Here is a 20,301-nt window from a genome sequence, read left to right as displayed (position 1 = left end):
TCGATCGTCAGACAGGGAACTGACTTTGAAAACAGTTTTCCTCCTGGCCTTGGCTTCCTCGAAGAGAGTTGGTGAGCTCCATGGTCTACATTATGACGTTACACACACCCGGGGTTGGGGGTTGTTGGCTTTTGAATTTGTCCTGGAATTTGTGGCGAAGACTCAAAATCCCTTGGTTTATGATGACAGAATTGTCTCATTTTCCATTCCTTCCCTTAGGGATTTTGTTAACAACGATCCTCAGGAGTTATTGCTTAGCCCCATCAGAGCACTGCATTGTTATCTAAAAAGGAATCGTCACCTAAGACCTAGGTGTCGTAGACTTTTTGTTAGCGCAGGCCAAGCCAAGAAAGAAGTGTCCAAGAATACCATTTCATTTTGGCTACAAGAGGTAATTAGGCAAGCCTATTCCTCATCGTCAAGTTCTGTCACCAATACCAAGCATGCAAAGGCACATGACATCAGAGGAATAAGTTCCTCTCTGGCATCTAAGAAGAACTTGTCTGTTCATAGGTTTTTGAATGCTGGTTCTTGGCTTCGTCAGACCACTTTCACTTCCTTCTACCGGAAGGACATTGACCACAGGTCCTTGACACTTTACCTGCGTTTGGTGGTGGCTGCTCAACAAGTTGTGTAGCTCATCCAGTGCCCCTGGCAGGACAGTTTGTATCCTCCCATTGCATGTGGCTGACATGGTTTGTTGCTTGAACAGATATAGTTCTCTTTGACTTCGATATACAGTATGCAGTGAATCTAACCTGCTACATTGTATTTTAACCCAGTGGACTGGGTGTTAGATACTCACAGAGGCTTAGGTCCTCTACCTTAGAACCCTAATTTCTAGGAAGAGTGATCAGGTGTGCCGAACCTTCCGTTGGTTCAAGATTCTCATACCTCCCTCCAAGTGTGAGTCTGTCCTAATGGTAAGACAGAAGGTTTGTTTTGCGTATGAACAAATGACAAATTTTTAACTAATTTGTATTTTTCATAGCTAACAAACCTGAAGTCTTAACATTGCCTGCCTACCTCCAGCCACCCCTCTTATGTCTTATCCTGGGTTGGAGGAAAGCCTGAATATGTCACAAGGTTCTAGCTGGATCTCTAACCCACTTCCACCTCATCTACATATTGGATGCCAGATGCCACAGATTCCTTGCATATACAATTTTTTAATGTTTTTAAACCAGTTTCTAGCTGGTACCAGAAGATTTATCCTTATGTTAAGACCTCAGGTTTGTTAGCTATGAAAAATACAAATTAATTGAAAATTTGTCATTTTCCTTTTTCCTTCCTCCTTCACTGACTCATCCTTTCTTTCTTATCCTTCTTGATCTTCTTTCCCCCAAAATTCTCTTCCCTCTCTTTCTTGAAATATTATTTCCCATTTCATTTCCCTTATTTTTTCTTCCCCCTTTCTTCCACCTCATTTCCCTGTTCCTCTATACTTCCTCTCCCACATTCATTGTTTCTCCTACCAGTCATCAACTTTCCTGTTTCTCCTCTATTTACCCAGTTCTTCATTGGAGGGGTGGGTAGAGCTCTCGGCTAGCACGCTGTTGGCCCAGCGTTCGACTTTCCGACTGGCCAATGAAGAATTAGAGGAATTTATTCCTGGTGATAGAAATTCATTTCTCGTCATAATGTGGTTCGGATTCCACAATAAGCTGTAGGTCCCGTTGCTAGGTAACCAGTTGGTTCTTAGCCACATAAAATAAGTCTAATCCTTCGGGCCAGCCTTAGGAGAGCTGTTAATCAGCTCTTCAGTGGTCTGGTTAAACTAAGATATACTTAACTTTTTCCTCTATTTACTTTGCCCTGTGCCATCACCATTACATTTTCTTCAGTAAGTAAATGTCTAAAAAATATCCCAATTCACAGCGGAAACAAAGTGCTTCTTTCTATATATTATTTGCATTGATCACTGCAATAAACAAGGCAAACCTTAATCTTACATATCCAGGGTTTACAAACATAGTTTATCTCCATTTTAGCTGTGACTTAAACTTCTCACTTTACTCAAAAATTCATTTTTACCTCATTTAGTGTTTCTCCATATGCAATTCTAAGTTGTAAGATGACAGTCTTTGCTTTGGATAAATAACCTATGAATCATCTATTTCCCCCCCTTATTACAAGTACAGCTTACAACTGTACTATCATATTACTTCTTTTAACAATAAGGAAATGTGTAAAATAAAGTCAAGGTTAAAGAGTGACTTTTTAGCAAATATAAGTTTTGACAAGAACACTGCAAAAACCATTCCAGTTAACTAAAAAATTTTTTAATAAAATATAACTAAATGTCCTTCTTTACTAAGCAGTACAAAATTAGAAATAGTAAATTTAAACGTTCTGACTGAAATGTACTGTACACAATATCAAATCAGTGCCGTCGGGCAGTTACTGCCAAATAGGAATATTTATCTTCGAGTGCTAAAACTGGGACTATTGACAAAGACACCGAATCACTCTGGACGGCTTTCTTCACTGCTTGCATAAGTAACGTGCGCGTTAAATAACCACAACAGTAATACAAGGTAAGTTCTAGTGGTAGTGATGCATCTGCTGTAGTGAGTGTATAACAAATAACTTCTTCGATAATGTTCAGTGTAAGATCTTCTGATGATATAGAACCTGTAAATACAAAAGTGTCATTTAATAAAGTTTTTAAAGGTTAAATGTACAGAAAACCTGTCAAAATGGTACTGGACAGGATTCAGTACTATTATGAATTCTTGCTGTACTTTGCAACCTACAAATAAGAAATAGTTCTAAAGCATTCAGTACATAGTGAAATAAAAAATAATTTATTGTTTAATATTGCATGAGACAGTTCTAAAGCATTCAGTACATAGTGAAATAAAAAATAATTTGTTAATATTACATGAGACATGATTCTAACAAGAGTAAATTTACAAGTTGAGCTACAAATCAGACTCAAGATGATAAGAACACATTCAGTTTGGATCACAATATAAATAATGACTGATGTGTGCAAGTATTTCAGATGTAAGTAAAAATACTGCCTTTAGCCATTCCTTGTCATTCAAGCAATAGTAGCTGTGGTTCACACACTGAGATGTTAACATCTAATTGTTTCCACTGAGTATTCCTCAGTGCAAGTTGGAAACGGCCATTGAAGCTTTGTAACAAGGTGGTTAATTGGTGGTAAGTAAGGTTGGGGGCACTTACTGCCCCTAACCTGCCAAAAGCCAGCACTTTTTCTTCATCTGTTTTGGGTGTGTGTAAGCTGCCAAAGTAACTCTTGCTTGATGGACAAATCAGTTAAAGGATGTTTGTTCCGACACAATATACAAACCCTCGGTCCTTTACATTAGGATTACTTTCAGGCGTAGGCTGGAAACGGCCGTTGAACTTCAAACAAGGTGGTTAGGCAGTTAACTACTGTCCGGGAGGCGGGAGTACTGCCTGCCCGGATGTAAACATTCCAATTTGCTTTCGGCCGTCGTTGCATTCGGACGTTGATCTTCGCCACTCTCTGCCTGACAGCAATTTTCTTCTCTTTGGTGGGAAATTCTTTGTTTTTTCTTTAATAATGAAGAAACCAACTAAGCCCTCATATCCCCAGCGTGTGTGTCCCGGGGTAGGGGGGAAGAAATGTAATTCATTCAGATCTCGAGTCGACATGGACCCACATGCCCTCCGTACATCTTGCAGGGGACGTGTGTGTTCACGCGACGATCCCTGTAGTGAGTGTTGTTCAAGGTCCTCCGAGCAATGGGGCAAGTTTGAAGGGAGGCGACGTTACCATCGTAAGCCTACCAAGGAGTCGTCCGAGGGAAATACGCCCCCGACGACTCCGTTGGTGGCGAATGTGTCGGGCTTGTTTCTCCCTCCCGGTGAACTTCCCCTCTCCCTTGGGTGAGGACTCCCCCTCCCCTTCCTCTTACGTTTCATCGTTTGTGGAGGGGCGCGGGGGAGAGTTGGACCGCGACATCCTCTCGGAAGTCTCTTCCCGTTCCGGAGGGGAGTTTTTTCCTCCGGAGCGAATGGAGGCTTCGGTTTCTGACCCGACTTTTGCTTCAGGTCCCGGACTGGATAGCCAGACAACGAATCCCAGCACATCCTGGCTACACCTAGGCCTACCTGGCTCGGCACTGGAGGGACTGGCTCCCCTGGCCCCCGCTCCAGTCACGACCCACTCGGCAACAACAGTCACCACGACAACCGTCACCTTCTCGAGCTTCGTCCAGATGCCGGTATCAGTTGCTTCGCACCTGGAAACCCAAGTGTTGGCGTCACCCGCGAGCCAGCACGCTGTTCCACTGCCGCCTGGCTTCCTGGCTCCGTTCACGCGTGCTGGCCCCTCCTACATGGTGACGTCATCTTATCCTTATGTGACTGTCGCTGCCCCTGTTGCTGACCATGGCCTGTCCTCGAATACGGTTCCTCGTCTGACTTTCCAGCCCGGCCCTTCGTCTGCTTCCATCCCCATTCCATTGACCCTGGCGCGGCCCGACTTGAATCATCACACAGGAGGGGCGGCGCCTGCATTCCCGGCCCCGCCCACTTTTGTTCCTGAGAGACGCGCGGCTCTCTATGCCCAGGCAAATGCTGGCCCGAGCTCCGCTGTCGCTACCCGGGATGTGCCTTCTGCTGCAGCCCCTCCTGCTGTTCCTGAGTCGGCGGCCTCGCTTTCCTGGCTTGGGGATTTGACTGCTTTCCTGAAGCAGATGGTGAAGAAGAAGAAGAAGAGGTCTATGAAGGTGTCGTCGTCTTCATCTTCATCATCGTCGTCTTCGTCTGCTGCTTCTTCCGCTTCTCCTTCCGAGGCTTCGCAGCCGAAGAAGAAGAAGTCTGCCTCTCCCCCCCCTAAGAAACCTCGTACCGAGACTTCTAAGGGTCTGCCTCCTTCCACAGGGAAGGCAGTGGAATCTCTCGTCGGCTCTTCCCAATCCTCGGATCAGGAAACTGCTGCCCCGGCCTCTGGGCCAGGGGTACCGGGAGCCAAGGGCGTGCAGACCAAGGTCGGCACTCCCCCGCTGCGCCTAAGAAACTTCCTGCATCTAAGGCCAGCGAGTCCACATCGGACACTCGTTCGCGAGTTGCTCCGAGTACCCGGGTCTCCAAGGAGACTCGGGACCCCAGTCTGATACGGTTGACTCTTCTCGCCGTACAGACCAGGGCGTGGGACGAGAGAAAGAGCCGGGGCATGCAGGTGCTCCGTCTCTTCCTGCTGGCACTCCTTCAAGTGCCAAGTCAGGTTCCCGGGACAGTGCTTCAGCCCCGCGGGGCCGAACGCAAGGAGAGGTAGGGAAGAAGTCCCCTACTCAGTCTTCCCGAGAGGCTCCAGCCTCGAAGAAGTCTGGGGCGCGTCCAGAGGACAGCGCAAGCTTGCGCCAGCCAGCCGCGCGTTCGACTCCTCCCAGTCCCCGGCCACGTCAGCGCGGCCAGCCTGGCTCGGGGGAGGCGAGTGCGCGCCTCGGCTCTCGCAAGCCGCTCCGCTCTCCTCGGGAGATCACTTCACCTGGGCTGAAGCAATCTCCTCGACCCGGGGGCTTGTCATCACCGCGGGTTGGTGACCGCTCTCGGCCCGCTGCCTCTGCTGGTTCTGCCAGTAAAGGCAGTGGGAGCACCCGATCTTCCTCGCCTGTCCCCTCCGCCCCTTCGGTTTCTTCCAGGGGGTGCAAGTCGGAGAGGAGGAACTCTGGGGAATGTTCTCCTCAGAGTTATACTGCGTGGGGGTATGCACCTGGCTCGGTCCTTGGCTCGACCAGGTCTTACGCCCGCGTAGTCAGGAAGTGTCCTCGGGGGTCTGCCGAGGTTCTCCCTCCTGCGGGGAGAGTAGTTCGGGAGGACCGCACTCTGGAAGGATTCGAGGGTCCTCTGCCCCAGGATGCGGACACCCCCGAAATACAGAGGACTTTTGCAGAGGTTATCGCGCTGATTCGTCAGCACAATGACCTCGGGGAAGGGACCATGGCCTCGTCTGTGGATCGTCCGTCGCGCCTCGAATCCTTTTGGGGACCCAAGAAGGAACCCAAGGCTTCGGTGGGGCTCCCGTGGTCCACGCTTGCCGAGGGGGTACTCAATCAGGTGAACAGTCTTGTGTCTGGGCAAGACAGTTCGCTTCGATCGAGCCGCTCGGACAAGCTTCTTCCCCCTCCTCTGCCTCATCAGAAGCGTTTCTACGCACCAGCAGAAGGGGCGTTGCTGACCAAACAGGTTGACCCGGACCTGACTCGTTTGGATCCGGGTCTGTCGTTGCAGCAACTGACTGCAGAGAACATATCCCTCTCTCAGCAAGAAGGTGCAACCCTGGAAGCCACCGCCATGGCGGCCTTCCAAGCAGTCTCCTGGCTCGATCTGTGGTCATTCACAGTATCGAAGGTAGCTGCTTCCTCAGGCGCTACTGTACCTGGGGAGGACTCCGCCTTTCGGAGACTGTGCCAGTCTGGGGGTAGGGCCATTTCCTACCTCGCCCACCAGACTGCAAACCTTGTGCTAAAGCGGAGAGATGCCGTTCTCTCTCGCTTTGCCAGGTCCGTAGGTCCCGAGTCAGCTATCGCCCTTCGGAATGGAATGTTGCTGGGTTCCTCCTCTCTCTTCCCTAACGAGTTGGTTGACGCTGCGGTGGACAAGCGCCGTGCCAATGACAGCGAACGGCTTGTTCACCAGGCAGTGGCCAAGACCTCCGGGTCTTCTCATCCCACTGCAGCCAGGTCTTCGGGCCAGGCTGGCACTTCCTCGGCCCCTAAGAAGTCCCAGCCTTCTTCTTCCTCGAGAAGGGGGGGGTCACTCCTGCCCTTTTCAGCCCTCTTTCCAAGCCGGTAAAGGGGGCAAGGGTAAGAAGAAGAAGGGGAAACGCTAGAGCGGCGTTCCCCAAAAGCTGCCGAAGGTGGGGGTGCCTGTCGAGCCATTGGGCAACGTGGCAGCGACACGGAGCCGAGACCTGATAGTGGATGTCCTTCGGGAGGGATATCTACTACCCTTCGAGTCTCGGCCTCCCCTCACCTACACTCCGGTCCATCTCCAAACATATCTTCCAGGTTCGTCGAAGGACATCGCACTACAGCTAGGAGTGCAAGCCATGCTGAGGAAGAGTGCTGTAGAAGTCGTGTCGGACCAGTCTCCAGGCTTTTACAGCCGCGTCTTTCTCGTAGAGAAGGCCTCAGGGGGATGGAGACCGGTCATAGACCTCTCTCCCTTGAACCGTTTCGTTCACCAGACTCGGTTCACGATGGAAACAGCACAAACTGTGCTGGCCTCCATCAGGGAGAAAGACTTCATGCTCACGGTGGACTTGAGGGATGCGATTTCCAGGTACCCATCCATCCGCCCTCGCGCAAGTACCTCCACTTTGTCCTCGGGAGTCGGTCTTCCAATCCAGGGCACTTTGCTTCGGGCTCCCAACCGCTCCCCAGGTGTTCACGAGTTTTCTCTCTTGTGTCAGCTTGGGCCCACTCGCACGGGATGCATCTACCGAGGTATCTCGACGACTGGCTAGTCCTGGCGAGCTCTCGCTCGCAGTTGCTACAGGACAGAGATCGTCTCCTCAAGTTTTGCCGGGATCTAGGGATCATGGTAAATCTGGAGAAGTCAGATCTCACCCCCAAGCATAGAACAAAGTACCTGGGCACGCTGATAGATACGGTGGCAGCGAAAGTCTTTCCCTCGGACTCTCGTATCAGCAAGTTCAGGCAGGCAGCACAGTTGTTCCTGTCACAGCAGGAGCAACCAGCTCGGCAATGGCAAGTCGTCATCGGTCACCTGTCGTCGTTGCAGAAACTAGTACCTCACGGGCGTCTTCACCTGCCGTCTCTCCAGTGGAGACTAAAGGAATATTGGTCCCAGTCCCAAGACCCCCAGTCCTTCCTCATTCCTCTTTCCGAGGAGGTGAGAAAAGACCTTCACTGGTGGTTAGACGACAGGAACCTCTTTATAGGAGTATCCCTGCATACTCCCCCTCCGGACATGCTTCTGTTCTCGGACGCATCGACCGAGAGATGGGGCGCACACCTGGAGGAGTTGCTGACTTCGGGAGTGTGGCACCGAGACGACAAGCACCTTCACATCAACATCCTGGAGCTTAAGGCGGCCTTCTTGGCCCTCCAGGAGTTTCAGGATCGAGCTGTTAGCCAGGTATATTCCAGGCAAGAGGAATGTCGTGGCAGACAAGCTCAGCCGCCAGAGCCAGGTGGTAGGGACCGAATGGTCCCTCCATCAGGAAGTAGTGGAAAGGCTGTTCGACCTGTGGGGGCGTCCAGCCATCGATCTGTTCGCCACCCGGCACAACAGAAAACTCCAGGTCTTCTGTTCTGTCGTGCCGGACCCATGGGCCGCGTTCCAACACCCGTGGGACAATCTCGACGCTTACGCTTTCCCCCATTCTGCCTGATTCGCCGAGTGATGATCACCCCAAATCTCAGAATGACTCTGGTGGCACCCAAATGGCCCCAGGCAGTTTGGTACCCGGACCTGCTAGCTCTCCTCTCCGAGGCACCGAGAGAGATCCCCCCCCCCCTGGCCCAACCTTCTGCATCAACCTCACGCAGAGCGGTTCCACCTGGCAGTGCATTCCCTGTGTCTTCACAGCTGGAGGTTATCCACCAACTCTTGCGAGCGAGAAGCTTTTCGCACCGCGCAGCAACAGAGATGGCAGAATACCTCAGAACATCCTCCGCAGCGGTATACCAGGGAAAGTGGTCCGTCTTCTGTGGTTGGTGTCGTCGAAGGGGTATCTCTCTGGTCGGAGCTACTGTTCAGCAGGTCGCGGACTTCCTCGTCTTCCTTTGCCGAGAGAAGCTTCTCTCCATTTCAGCTGTAAAAGGCTACCGCGCCGCACTCGGCCTTGTCTTACGGCTGAAAGGAGTAGACATCTCCTCTTTCGAGATTTCTCTACTCATGAGAAGCTTCGAACGGTCTTGCCCACCCAGGGATCTCAGGCCCCCTGCGTGGGATGTGACTCTCATCTTAAGGAGCCTGACTCGTGCACCGTACGAGCCTTTAAGAGAGTCGTCAGACAGGGATCTGACCCTCAAGACCGTCTTCTTGCTTGCCCTGGCATCGGCGAAGAGAGTTGGCGAGCTTCACGGACTTTCCTTTGATGTTAAACACTCGAGGGGATGGGGATCAGTTACGCTCGATTTCATCCCGGATTTCGTAGCGAAGACTCAGAACCCTTCGGTCCCTGACGCACGGTTCAAGTCCTTCACGATCCCCTCCCTAGAGGACTTTGTAGGTAATGATCCAGACGAGATGCTACTGTGTCCTGTTAGGGTGCTGCGGCGCTATCTGAAGAGGACTCGGCACCTCCAGCCTGAGTGTCGACGACTCTTCGTTAGCACTGGCTCGACCAAGAAAGAAGTGTCCAAGAATACCATCTCTTTCTGGCTTCGTGAGACGATAAGGAGAGCGTACTCTGCTGCAGGAGAAGACGACACCGGTACATTTCGTCCGAGAGCTCACGAGGTCCGCAGCATTGGTCCGTCCCTCGCACTCCAGAAGAATATGTCGGTACCACAGGTGCTGAAGGCGGGTGTGTGGTCCCAACAGACTACCTTCACCTCCTTCTACCTCCAGGATGTTGCACACAAGTCCTTGGATACTTTTTCCTTGGGTCCTGTGGTGGCTGCTCAACAAGTTGTGTAGCTTATCCAGCTCCCCTAACGGGACAGGTTGCATCTCGCCTATATTGTACTGTTGTGATTGGGAGAATGAATGTTGAGTGACTGGCCTCTCTTCTTTCTCCCCATCCTGGCTCTCTTCCCACGGGCAGGGAGCGGACGTGCCGTTACAAGCTGGGCCGGGCGATCGAGGCAGGTAAGCACATAACAGGAGCTCCCGTTCTATTTCCGTTCAGGTTAATAGAAGCAACCCCACTCCTTCCTCTTGCAAGGGGAGGAAGGAGACCATGACTATGAGACAAACCCAATGCTTGTATTTGCCTTATTGTCATCCGACGTCAAATTCTTCCTAGCCTACTTTGCATGAACTGACGTTTCCTCTTTCATGCAAAGGGACCCAGAAGTCTGACAACTGATCCTGCGTTTCTTACAACCCGATCTTTTGTCAGAGGCAGTTTTTCCCTTCCTCGCTCTTACGACTAGGAAGGGAAGACAAGTTGGTGAACTCCAGTCAGTTCAGAGAGACTTTATCAGATTCCTCCTTCCAATCAGTGAGTCTCCTAATGTAAATGACCGAGGGTTTGTATATTGTGTCGGAACAAATAACAATTTTTAAAAGTAAATTGTATTTTTCCTAACTATACAAACCCGAGGTCCTTTACACTTTATGCCCACCTCATGCCACCCCTCAATCTGTACCTGGGCCGAAAGGCAAATTGGAATGTTTACATCCACGCAGGCGGTAGTCCCGCCTCCCGGACAGTAGTTAACTGCCTAACCACCTTGTTTGAAGTTCAACGGCCGTTTCCAGCCTACGCCTGAAAGTAATCCTAATGTAAAGGACCTCGGGTTTGTATAGTTAGGAAAAATACAATTTACTTTTAAAAATTGTTATTTTGCCTGACAAAAAAATACCGTCCATTAGTAGACATTTTCTCATTTCAAGGACAGACAAAGAAGACTGGATAGAATATGTATGGAATTAACAGTATACATCACATCTGTGGTTCCCAACTGTAACATAAGAGAGAGTTCAGTTTAAGTGTGGGTTTCACTCTATGCACATCTTGGCTAAATTGTCTGTGTTTTTAGTTATTACATATAGTGCAAAGCCAGTTATGGAGGACATTGTGTCTCTGGGCAAGTCCATGGCTTGAGCTAGTGATGATCATGTGGAGTTGGTGGAGAAGAACAAAGAAGAGCTCACACGAGAAGAACCAGGGTCTTTAAAGGGAGCAGCAATAGACATGAGCTGAGGACTTGTCTTCAGAAGAGAGGGAGGAGGAATGGGAGAATGTCCTCAGTTCACATTGGGGGAAATAAGGTTTAAACCTTATCACCAATATGAAACTGTAACAAGCAGTTATATACCTGTTGAATACCTTCACTTTAGGAACATTTTAAAACATGGACAAAAACATCAATGGACAAGTGTTTAGTGATAAAAGAAACAATGAGGATCTCAAGAGGAAAGTAATAAGAAAGAGACAGAAAAGAGAAACAGGCACAGATGCCTGCCATTTTTATGGAGGGGAGGGGGTGGGGCTCCCATTCCAAGCAATATATTTCTCTTCATCTTTCTCACCACTTACCATATATATGCCATCAATTCTCCCATTAAAGGTGAGATCAAATTTGCATTTATTTCATCTATTTACTTTCTTTTTTTGTATCATTTCTGCATGCCAGGCTTTCTGCATTCAAGTTAAAAGGATTTCGTTTGTTGGAGATCTGGACTGGATTAATCCAATTCCCATTATATTTATTATGCAAAAAATTTGTTGGTTAAAAAACAATTGGGGTAAAGGACAGCCCTCTGGAATGTATTAAGTCTTTTAACCAAGGAATGACTCCTTTTTTAGTGTGTTGTGTAACTTTGTAATGGAGGAAAAGAAAAAGTATGAAGGACATGTTTCAGGGTATTGATGTAACCAGTTTTGTTGTTCTGCAGGGGTAGGTTATGTCAGGAGTATGCTGGTTAGTCTCCTTCACAGTGGAGAGGTTTGGCAGCAGCAGCAGAGGGAGGGATTAACTCTACTTCTGATACTGCCAAATCTTTAAAGTTTTCTCCTCCTAGAGTGCCAACTGCCAATCCACATGTATGTGCTGAGCTCTCCCCAGGTACTGTAGCCAATCAGAGTAACATTCATGGGTTGAGATAGGGGAAGTAATGCAAGACTGTATCTTCCTCCTCCTCCTTCTTCCTTCTGCAGAAGTAGTCTTGTTAGCCCTTTCTTAAGAAGTCCTGTCAGTCTTCAGTTTAAAGTAAGCACTTCCCTTCTTACAGGGTTAGCAACAGCATTCACTTAAATTAGGTAAGGTTGGCACCAGGTTCTCTGAGCAATGCTCATGAACCAGTGTCTTCCATTCCTTCTAAGACACAAAGAGTGCCGTGAACTCTTCCCCTGTTCAAACTTCTTCCCAGGTACATGGACAAAATTCAGCACTATCTTCTTGCTTGGTATGTGCATGATTCCTAGAGTGTGTGTATGTGTGTGTACAAACAAAACATGCACCTGCAACAGGGCAATGCCTGGTTCATCCAGAACTCTTTGTGTGTGTGTATGTGCACAATCCTTGGATTGTGCACATAAATAAAGAGGGTTCAAGCATAAAAGGGTTGCTGCACCACAATACAGTTGGGCATCATGGTAAGTCATATGCACAGGATCATGCAGAAAATCTGGAAATCTTCATCTTTTCCTCTTGTCAGGCTGATGTGCCAAGCGATCTACCAAGTGTTTGTCACTCCAGGTCTCAGATAACTGTTAGATCCTTACTGTCCCCATACCAAGGGCAGTGGTATCCTGATCTACTAGCTCTCCTATTTAATGCACCCACAGATTTCCCTTTGGCCCTCTCTTCTCTGTTAGCCAAGTTCCTCTAAGTCCTTTCAAGCCTAATGCCCTGACTTGAGCCAAATCTCCAGATTTGAAGAGCATGGGCAACTCTTCCTCAGTAGAGTCTTCCATGCTCATGGAAGCTTTGAACATTCTTACACACCTGGGGAACTTTGGCCTCTAGAGAGGAATGTGACAACTTTCCCTCACAGCCTAACCCAGATGCCACAGAATACTTAGGAGACCTTGGATGGAGTTCTCATGACTTGTTCTGCTAGCCTTAACCTCGTCATAGCATGTGGGTGAGCTGCATAGCTTTTTGTATCTGTTGTGGCACTTGGAAGGCTGGGATCAGGATCACTTTCATTCTTGTTGTTTACGAGTTTGTGGGGAAAACTGAAAACCTGTCAATTTCTGACAAGAGATATGAGAATGTTTTGGTTCCCACCATCCAGGACTTTATTAGTGAGAGCTGAAACCTAACCTTTCAAGCCTGTGACAGGGTCTCTCTGTTGTTTGGCACACTAGAAGGTGTCCAGAATCACCTGTTGGGCTTTAAGAAGCAATCAAGTACAGTACAATACAGTTCATTTTGTGAAGAGGAGGGTCACCCAGTCCAGGCAAGAGCTCATGAGGAAAGGGGCATTACCCGATCCCTATCCTAAAGAGAAACTTTTGGTTTCCCTGGTTATGACAGCAGGTGTCTGAAGCACCAGACTTGGATCACCTCATATACCCTAAGGCACCACAAGTCCTTAGAACCTTTTCTAGGTCTGTGGTGGCTGCTAAACAGGTTTTGAAGTCTCCAAGCTCCTCTCAGGGGCAAAAAAGTACATGCTGGATGAGCTACTATGCAAGTGGACTTCACATTAAGGAGCTTCCCCTCGTAAGGTACTGGAGACCGTATGTTAGTGTGACAGCAAAAAAAGGCATCCTGGTGGCAAACTATGGAAAACTGTCCATGGATGAGCAGATGCAGCAATTGTGGGAGTACTCAACCACCCCCCTTTTTTCCTTTTCAACTGGTCACATTAGAAAGAATACTGAATTAAAGCTCAGATAGAAATACTGAAATAAAGACACAAACAGAAATGACCCAAGAAAAGTTAAAACTAAAGCACTCGTGCGAAATGCAGTGTAAACAAGTGGTGTGTAAACTACAAGAGGCATGCACTTCAATGCTAGGTAGTCTCAGTGTCTGTCTATCCTGTCAACAAGAACTGGAGATAGCTAACCTGAGGAGGGAAGTAGAAGAAATATCAAAGGAATTAAAGGAGCTGACAAAGGATAAACTCAAAGGCAAGAGAAGAGAAGACAGGATGGAAAAGGAAATTGGAGACCTAAGAGGAGAAGTGATAGACCTTAGGAGAAAGAAACAGGAAATGAACAACAACATAGTAGAAAACGGAAAGTATAGTGGAAATTAGAACACAATTAGTTGAGACCGGAACGAGAAATGAAACAGAAATATGCACCAGACTAAGTACAAAGAAAGAAACTTACAAGCAAAAAAATTATGAATTCAAGAGCACTGTTGGTAGAGGAGTGATAGCAGCTAGAAAACATGATTGTCCCCCAAAAGGAATGAATACATCTAACAGATTTGCTTTGCTATCAGAATTAGAAGAGGAAACAACCTTAATTGGAGACACGTTGGTAAAAGAACAGGGGTCAAATTTTGTTGCCAAAAATAAAAATACGAGAAAAGTTCATTCTTACCCAGGTGCAGGAACAAAGATGACAACCGAGGTAGTGAAGAAAATCAAAGTGAAAAGTAGAAAAAGTGCAATCATAGCGCAGGGAGGAGGAAACGACTTATTTCTAAAAGATGGAAGAACTGGCCAGACAGAAGGTCTTGTAGCTGACCTGAGGAATGTTGTACAAAACATCCTTGAGAAAACCGACAATGGCATTCTTGTAGGATTACTGCCTAGAACCAATGTAAGCCACTACTCCCTCAGCAAGGCAATTGGAATCAACAACAGACTGGAGAGAATATGCCAAGAAAAAGGTGTTAGGCTTTTAAACTTTTGGGACAGATTTGTAGGGACTAAAAAACTATATAAAATTGATGGAACTCGCTTGAATTTGGAAGGAGCAAAATTACTAGGAAACCTTCTTGACGAAAACCTCTTGAAACACCTCAGTGAACTGAACACGCAAGGGAAGAAGCTGGAAAGCTCCAAGAATTTGGTTAGTAACAAGGGAAACGAATAAAGCCACTGAAAACAAAAGAGAAGATAGAAAAGTTCCTCAGAGTGGCACAGTTTAATGCACAATCTGTTCGGAACACAGTAGATCCCTTCAAAGCATTGATAGCAAGTGAAGAATTGGACATAATAGGTATCACAGAAACATGGATACAAGAGGCAACAAGAGACTTTGTAGGAGAGTACCAAATAGCAGGATATAACTTGTTCAAAAAAGACAAACCCAATAAAAAAGGCGGAGGCATTATGTTGTATGTAAAGAACCACGTCAATCCAATAGAGTGTAAAATTACAACCATTCAACAATTGGCATCAATATAAGCAGTTTAGGGATGAAGCTAACTCCAATACTGGTGTGCAGACCTCCCCACCAATCACAAATGTCTGACGAGGAGCTGTATGCATTACTAGGACAAGAAATAAACAATAACCTCTGCATAATAATGGGAGATTTCAATGCAGCAGTAAGTGGGACGCTATGACCTCCACACCAAACTTAGAAGGAAAGAGACTTTTAGAATTTGTCAAAAATGAATTTCTCCACCAATGGGTTGACAAACCTACTAGAGGGAGACAACATACCAGACACTGTCCTATCAACAGAAGATAACCTAGTGTTTGACCCTGCAGTAGGTGCAAACTTAGGCAAAAGCAACCATAAAATTATTACATTTCATATTAATCTTTGCCATAACAAAGAAAAGAAGATACTAAATAAATTAGACTACCGTCGAGGAGACCTAAGAAACTAAAGGTGTATGTTAAAAATCTTGAGTACGACAAGAACACAGACATAGATAACTACTGGGAAGCCTTTCTGGAAGAATACACACAAAAAATCTCCAGAGGCATACCATTCAAGCAAATACAAACAAACGGCAACCCTCAGCCTAAGTGGTTCAACAGGGAAATTAAAAATAAGAGACAGAGATAGATTGCATAAATCAGCGACTCCATACCCAACACCAGAAGAAGCAAGCAGGCATAAAGCACTCTGTAGAATGGTGGACAAATTAGTAAGAAATGCAAAGATGAATGAAGATAAGAGAGTTGCATCAATCTGTAAGGATAACCCAAAAGAATTCTTTGCATGTGTTAATAGTACGAAGCCAATAAAAAATAGCATAGGTCCCTTAAGAGACAATAGAGGAAACCTAGTGAACTCAGACTTGGAAAAAGCGGAGTTACTGAATGAATTTTTTACTAGCGTTTTCACAATTGAAGACACTACCTCAATCCCTGAACTAGCTCTTAAATATGAAGGGACAGAACTGCTTGACAAAATAATATTTATGGAAGAAGACTTTAAAAACAAAATAGAAAAACTAAACAAGTTTAAATCTCCTGGCCCAGATGGGTGTCATCCAAGAGGAAATTAAAGAGTTGAAGGAGGAGACAGTTCCTCACCTATATAAACTCTACAGAAAAACTGCAGAACAATGAAAGGCACCAAAATATGGAAACTAAACTCGGTTTTTTTTACTGAGGCACATTTGCACCGAATCGCAGGGGTGTCCTTTTAGCTCGGAAAAGTTTCCTGCTAGCTGATTGGTTGCAAATTTTTTGTCCGAATAGCATCATTGCTTTCAAATAATTACCAAGTAACGTGAATCGAAACTTATTTACAAACCTAAATTTCTCCCTCAGATATGTGTTTTGTCAATAAATAATGTTAACGAATAAAGAGATTATAAAGGATTGTGATGGTAAGTCTAAATTTAATAACAACACCACTTGCCGAAGTCAACGACAGGAGCTTGTTTTCGGATGTACGCTGCATAATTTTTTTACTTTTCCCATATTTTAACACCAATCGGGATAAATTACACTAAGCATAAGAAAAACATGTTATTATAAACTTTCTTTGAATACCAGAGTCTACTAAAAACATGGAATTAATAAAACTCGCGCTATTATCGGAAACTTCCAGGAGGTAAAGGAACAGCCTGCGGCGGCCTGGCGGGAAAAACTATCACAGGTGATTGTCATTGCAGCATTTTCCTGATTTATGTAAATGTTGAAATCAGTGTTACGTTACTTAGATTACTTTAATAGCTATATCTGCAATGAAAAAGTTTGTGCTTCTTTTTGTAGGTGCACGCTAATAAAAATATATTTCGCAGACATTAACAACTTACTCTTTCATGTAAGTTACAGCAGACAATGCGAGATAAGAAAACTTTTTTTCTTATTTTGCGTTCTGTTCAGGACACATATAAGGTTAACACGAGTTTCTGCGGATATTTTGAGAAGTAAAAGAATATGTGACTGAGTAGAATATGTATTATACACATACATTTTAAGGATCAGCTGGCTATATGCGTCTACTGTCAAATACCGAGGCGGGGATGGAAGGGAGGGGGAGGGGTATCGCGTTGTAACTCGGTGAAATCATGAATTCGTTTAATTATGATTTTTGTGCAATTTATGGAACACTACAGTATCCTCAAACCGAAAATGGTGCTATTAATAGAATCTATACCTTTACGACAAAATTAGCAAATCCTTTCTATACGGACTTACATCATAGGCCTACACACACCTAGCTTAACTTATATCAAGCATCAGCTACTGTTTACTGTTACTCCTTACCTTAAAGAGTTAAGCAAATTTTATTGCAATTGTCAAAAAATGGTGTAAGACACATAGACATAAGCTAGCCTAGTTTGAAATCTGTGCAAGAAATAAAGCCATAATAAGGGAAGTACATTATTATTATGTAAAAGAAAAAATAGCGTCTTCATATTTATCATAATGATATAACAAAAGGCTTCAGCACAAAAGCCTATAAAAGATGATATGTATCTGAAAAGTTTTCTTGCCCATCAACATTTGCTGGCATGTGGATACCATATGAATAACTAGGCCTACTTATCTAGGTAATTTTATCTAAATTTTATCTAATGCCACAGGCTGTTCCTTTTACCTCCCGGAAGTTTTCACTAATAGCGAGTTTTATTAATTCCATGTTTTAAGTAGACTCTGGTATTCAAAGAAAGTTTATAATAACATGTTTTTCTTATGCTTAGTGTAGTTTATCCCAATTGGTGTTAAAATATGTGAAAAGTAAAAATTATGCAGCGTGCATCCAAAAGCAAGCTCCTGTCGTTGACTTCGGCGTGTGTTGTTATTAAATTTAGACTTACCATCACAATCTTTTATAAACTCTTTATTCGTTAACATTATTTATTGACAAAACATATATCTGTTGGGGAAAATTAGGTTAGTAAATAAGTTTCGATTCACATTACTTGGTAATTATTTGAAAACAATGATGCTCTTCGGACAAAATAGTTGCACCCAATCAGCTAGCAGGAAACTTTTCCGAGCTAAAAGGGCACCCCTGCGATTCGGTGCAAATGTGCCTCGGTAAAAAAAACCGAGTATAGGTAATGTGCATCCAGATTACAAAAAAGGTCCAAGAGAAGAGCCAGGAAATTATTGACCAATCTGTCTAACGTCAGTCCCTTGTAAGGTTTTTGAGTCCATAATTGCAGATCAAATTGTGGATCACATTGACAGAAACAAACTGTTGTTAGAGAGTCAACACGGCTCCAGACAGAACAGATCCTGCCTATCAAACCTCTTGAGTTTTTCACAACATGCTTGGTATTTACGACAGCAGTAGAGCAATAGATATACTTTACTTAGAACGTCAGTCCCTTGTAAGGTTTTTGAGTCCATAATTGCAGATCAAATTGTGGATCACATTGACAGAAACAAACTGTTGTTAAAGAGTCAACACGGCTCCAGACAGAACAGATCCTGCCTATCAAACCTCTTGGAGTTTTTTCACAACATGCTTGGTATTTACGACAGCAGTAGAGCAATAGATATACTTTACTTAGATTTCCAAAAGGCCTTTGACAAGGTTCCACACAAGAAACTAATGATAAAAGTTAGTGTTTTAGGAATTGTAGGAGAATAGCAGACTGGATTGAAGACTGGCTACCCAGTAGAAAACAGAGAGTCGTAATGAATGGTAAAGAATCAGAATGGGCAGATGTGACAAGCGGAGTTCCTCAGGGTTCTGTCCTTTGCCCACTCTTGTTTTTGATTTACATTAATGACACTGATGTAAGCTTAACTAGCAGGATAGCCAAATTTGCAGATGACACCAAACTAGGTGTAAATGCAGCAGACCCAGATACAGTGGAAAGTTTAAGATGGCAAATGCCTTTTAACTTGAATAAGTGTACAGTGTTACAAATAGGAACAAACAACCCTCATGCCAACTCCATGCTGCTTGGGAATGATATACATAGTGTAGAACAAGAAGAGGACCTTGGAGTCATTATTACCAAGGACTTAAAATCCACAAGACAGTGCATAAAAGTTGAAAAGAAGGCACAGAAACTAGTGGGATACATAAAGAGGCAGTTCAAATACAGAAACAAGAAAACGGTGCTGCAGCTCTACACATCCATAGTTAGACCTCATCTTGAATATGCAGTACAGTTTTGGTTACCAACACTAAGAAAGGGCATATACAGATTAGAAGGGGTACAAGCAGGCACATGGGTTGCCAAAGACAGCTAGAGAGCCTGAATATGTATGGCTTAGAAACATTCATAATACCAAAAGGCATAACAAAAGTAGACAGTAACCTCTTCACATTAAACGAAAACCAGACAAGAAATAATGGATGGAAACTAGAACTGAAGAGATACAACACATCTCACTGTGGGAACTTCTTCACAAACAAGACATGTGACACATGGAATAAATTGCCTCCAGAAGTTGTCAACAGCAACAGTGTGGACGCATTTAAAAGAAAGCTAGACAAAATCATTATAACACTGTGAATGAACAGTAAAACCTGCTCCTGGAGAAAAGTGAGCACATGATGTCTCCTCGGATGGACAAAAAAGTCTTTTAGACATCCTAATCCTTGTAATTCCTTGTTACAAGTGGGTTAGGGTGAAAAAGCTATGATCAACAATTAGCATTTCTGATATCGTTAGCTTCTCATGATAAATACTGACATATTTCTTTAGTAAAATTTTATTGTTTATGCATATATATATATATATATACTGTATATATATACACATATATGTACATGCCGATTTGTATCGATAATATACCAGAAACAAAAGATGAGCTTGTATCAAACCATCTACTCAGATCAAACACAAACAAATAATGAGCTTTCAATACATATGATTTATCTCCTTAGTACAGCCCAGGCTACACTTAGACCTATGGTCACAAACTGTTCAATTCACAAGATTTTCTTAGAATGCAAACTGTATTCTATGTAGTTTCAATGCATGCATATAAATATAACTATTATAATTCCTTAGTAATATCTATGTGGGTAAACTTAAAAACAACCTTTACTATTGTTTGTCACTAAAATATTCAGCATGGACCTATGTCTAAGTTACTGATTTACCAGATACTGTATTTTACTGGCCTTCTTTTAAGCACACATTCATTCCATATTACTCTTTTATTGTAACCTTTATTTTTTCATTTTATCTAAGTATTGTTTCAATGCCCAGTAATGAAAAAATATGTATTCCATCAACACTAAGGACAACAGGAACTCAATGGGATTTCATACTTTTGTTCAATAAGTTTTTTGGCTAAATAGTCCTGAAAGTGCCCAGTCGCTGCACTATTGTAATGATTTTTATGTTTAATAAAAAAAGCTGATAA

At 44.7% G+C, this 20,301-nt stretch overlaps 1 protein-coding gene across 4 annotated transcripts in view; it reads right to left on the bottom strand.

Moving 5' to 3' along the window:
• Nucleotides 1-2,205: 2,205 nt before the first annotated feature.
• Nucleotides 2,206-20,301, bottom strand: part of LOC136831732 (uncharacterized) — a 175,093-nt gene continuing 156,997 nt past the window's right edge. For all 4 annotated transcript variants that reach the window (XM_067092361.1, XM_067092369.1, XM_067092375.1 and 1 more), the window contains one exon: nucleotides 2,206-2,634. In XM_067092361.1, coding sequence (XP_066948462.1) covers nucleotides 2,384-2,634 — 251 coding nt within the window. In that variant the 3' untranslated portion in view covers nucleotides 2,206-2,383. The remainder of the gene's footprint in view (nucleotides 2,635-20,301) is intronic.

This window comes from Macrobrachium rosenbergii, chromosome 4, assembly GCF_040412425.1.
Source record: "Macrobrachium rosenbergii isolate ZJJX-2024 chromosome 4, ASM4041242v1, whole genome shotgun sequence".
NCBI classification, from domain to species: domain Eukaryota; kingdom Metazoa; phylum Arthropoda; class Malacostraca; order Decapoda; family Palaemonidae; genus Macrobrachium; species Macrobrachium rosenbergii.
Note: the sequence above shows the minus strand (reverse complement) of the source record. Positions and strands in the feature narration are given on the sequence as shown.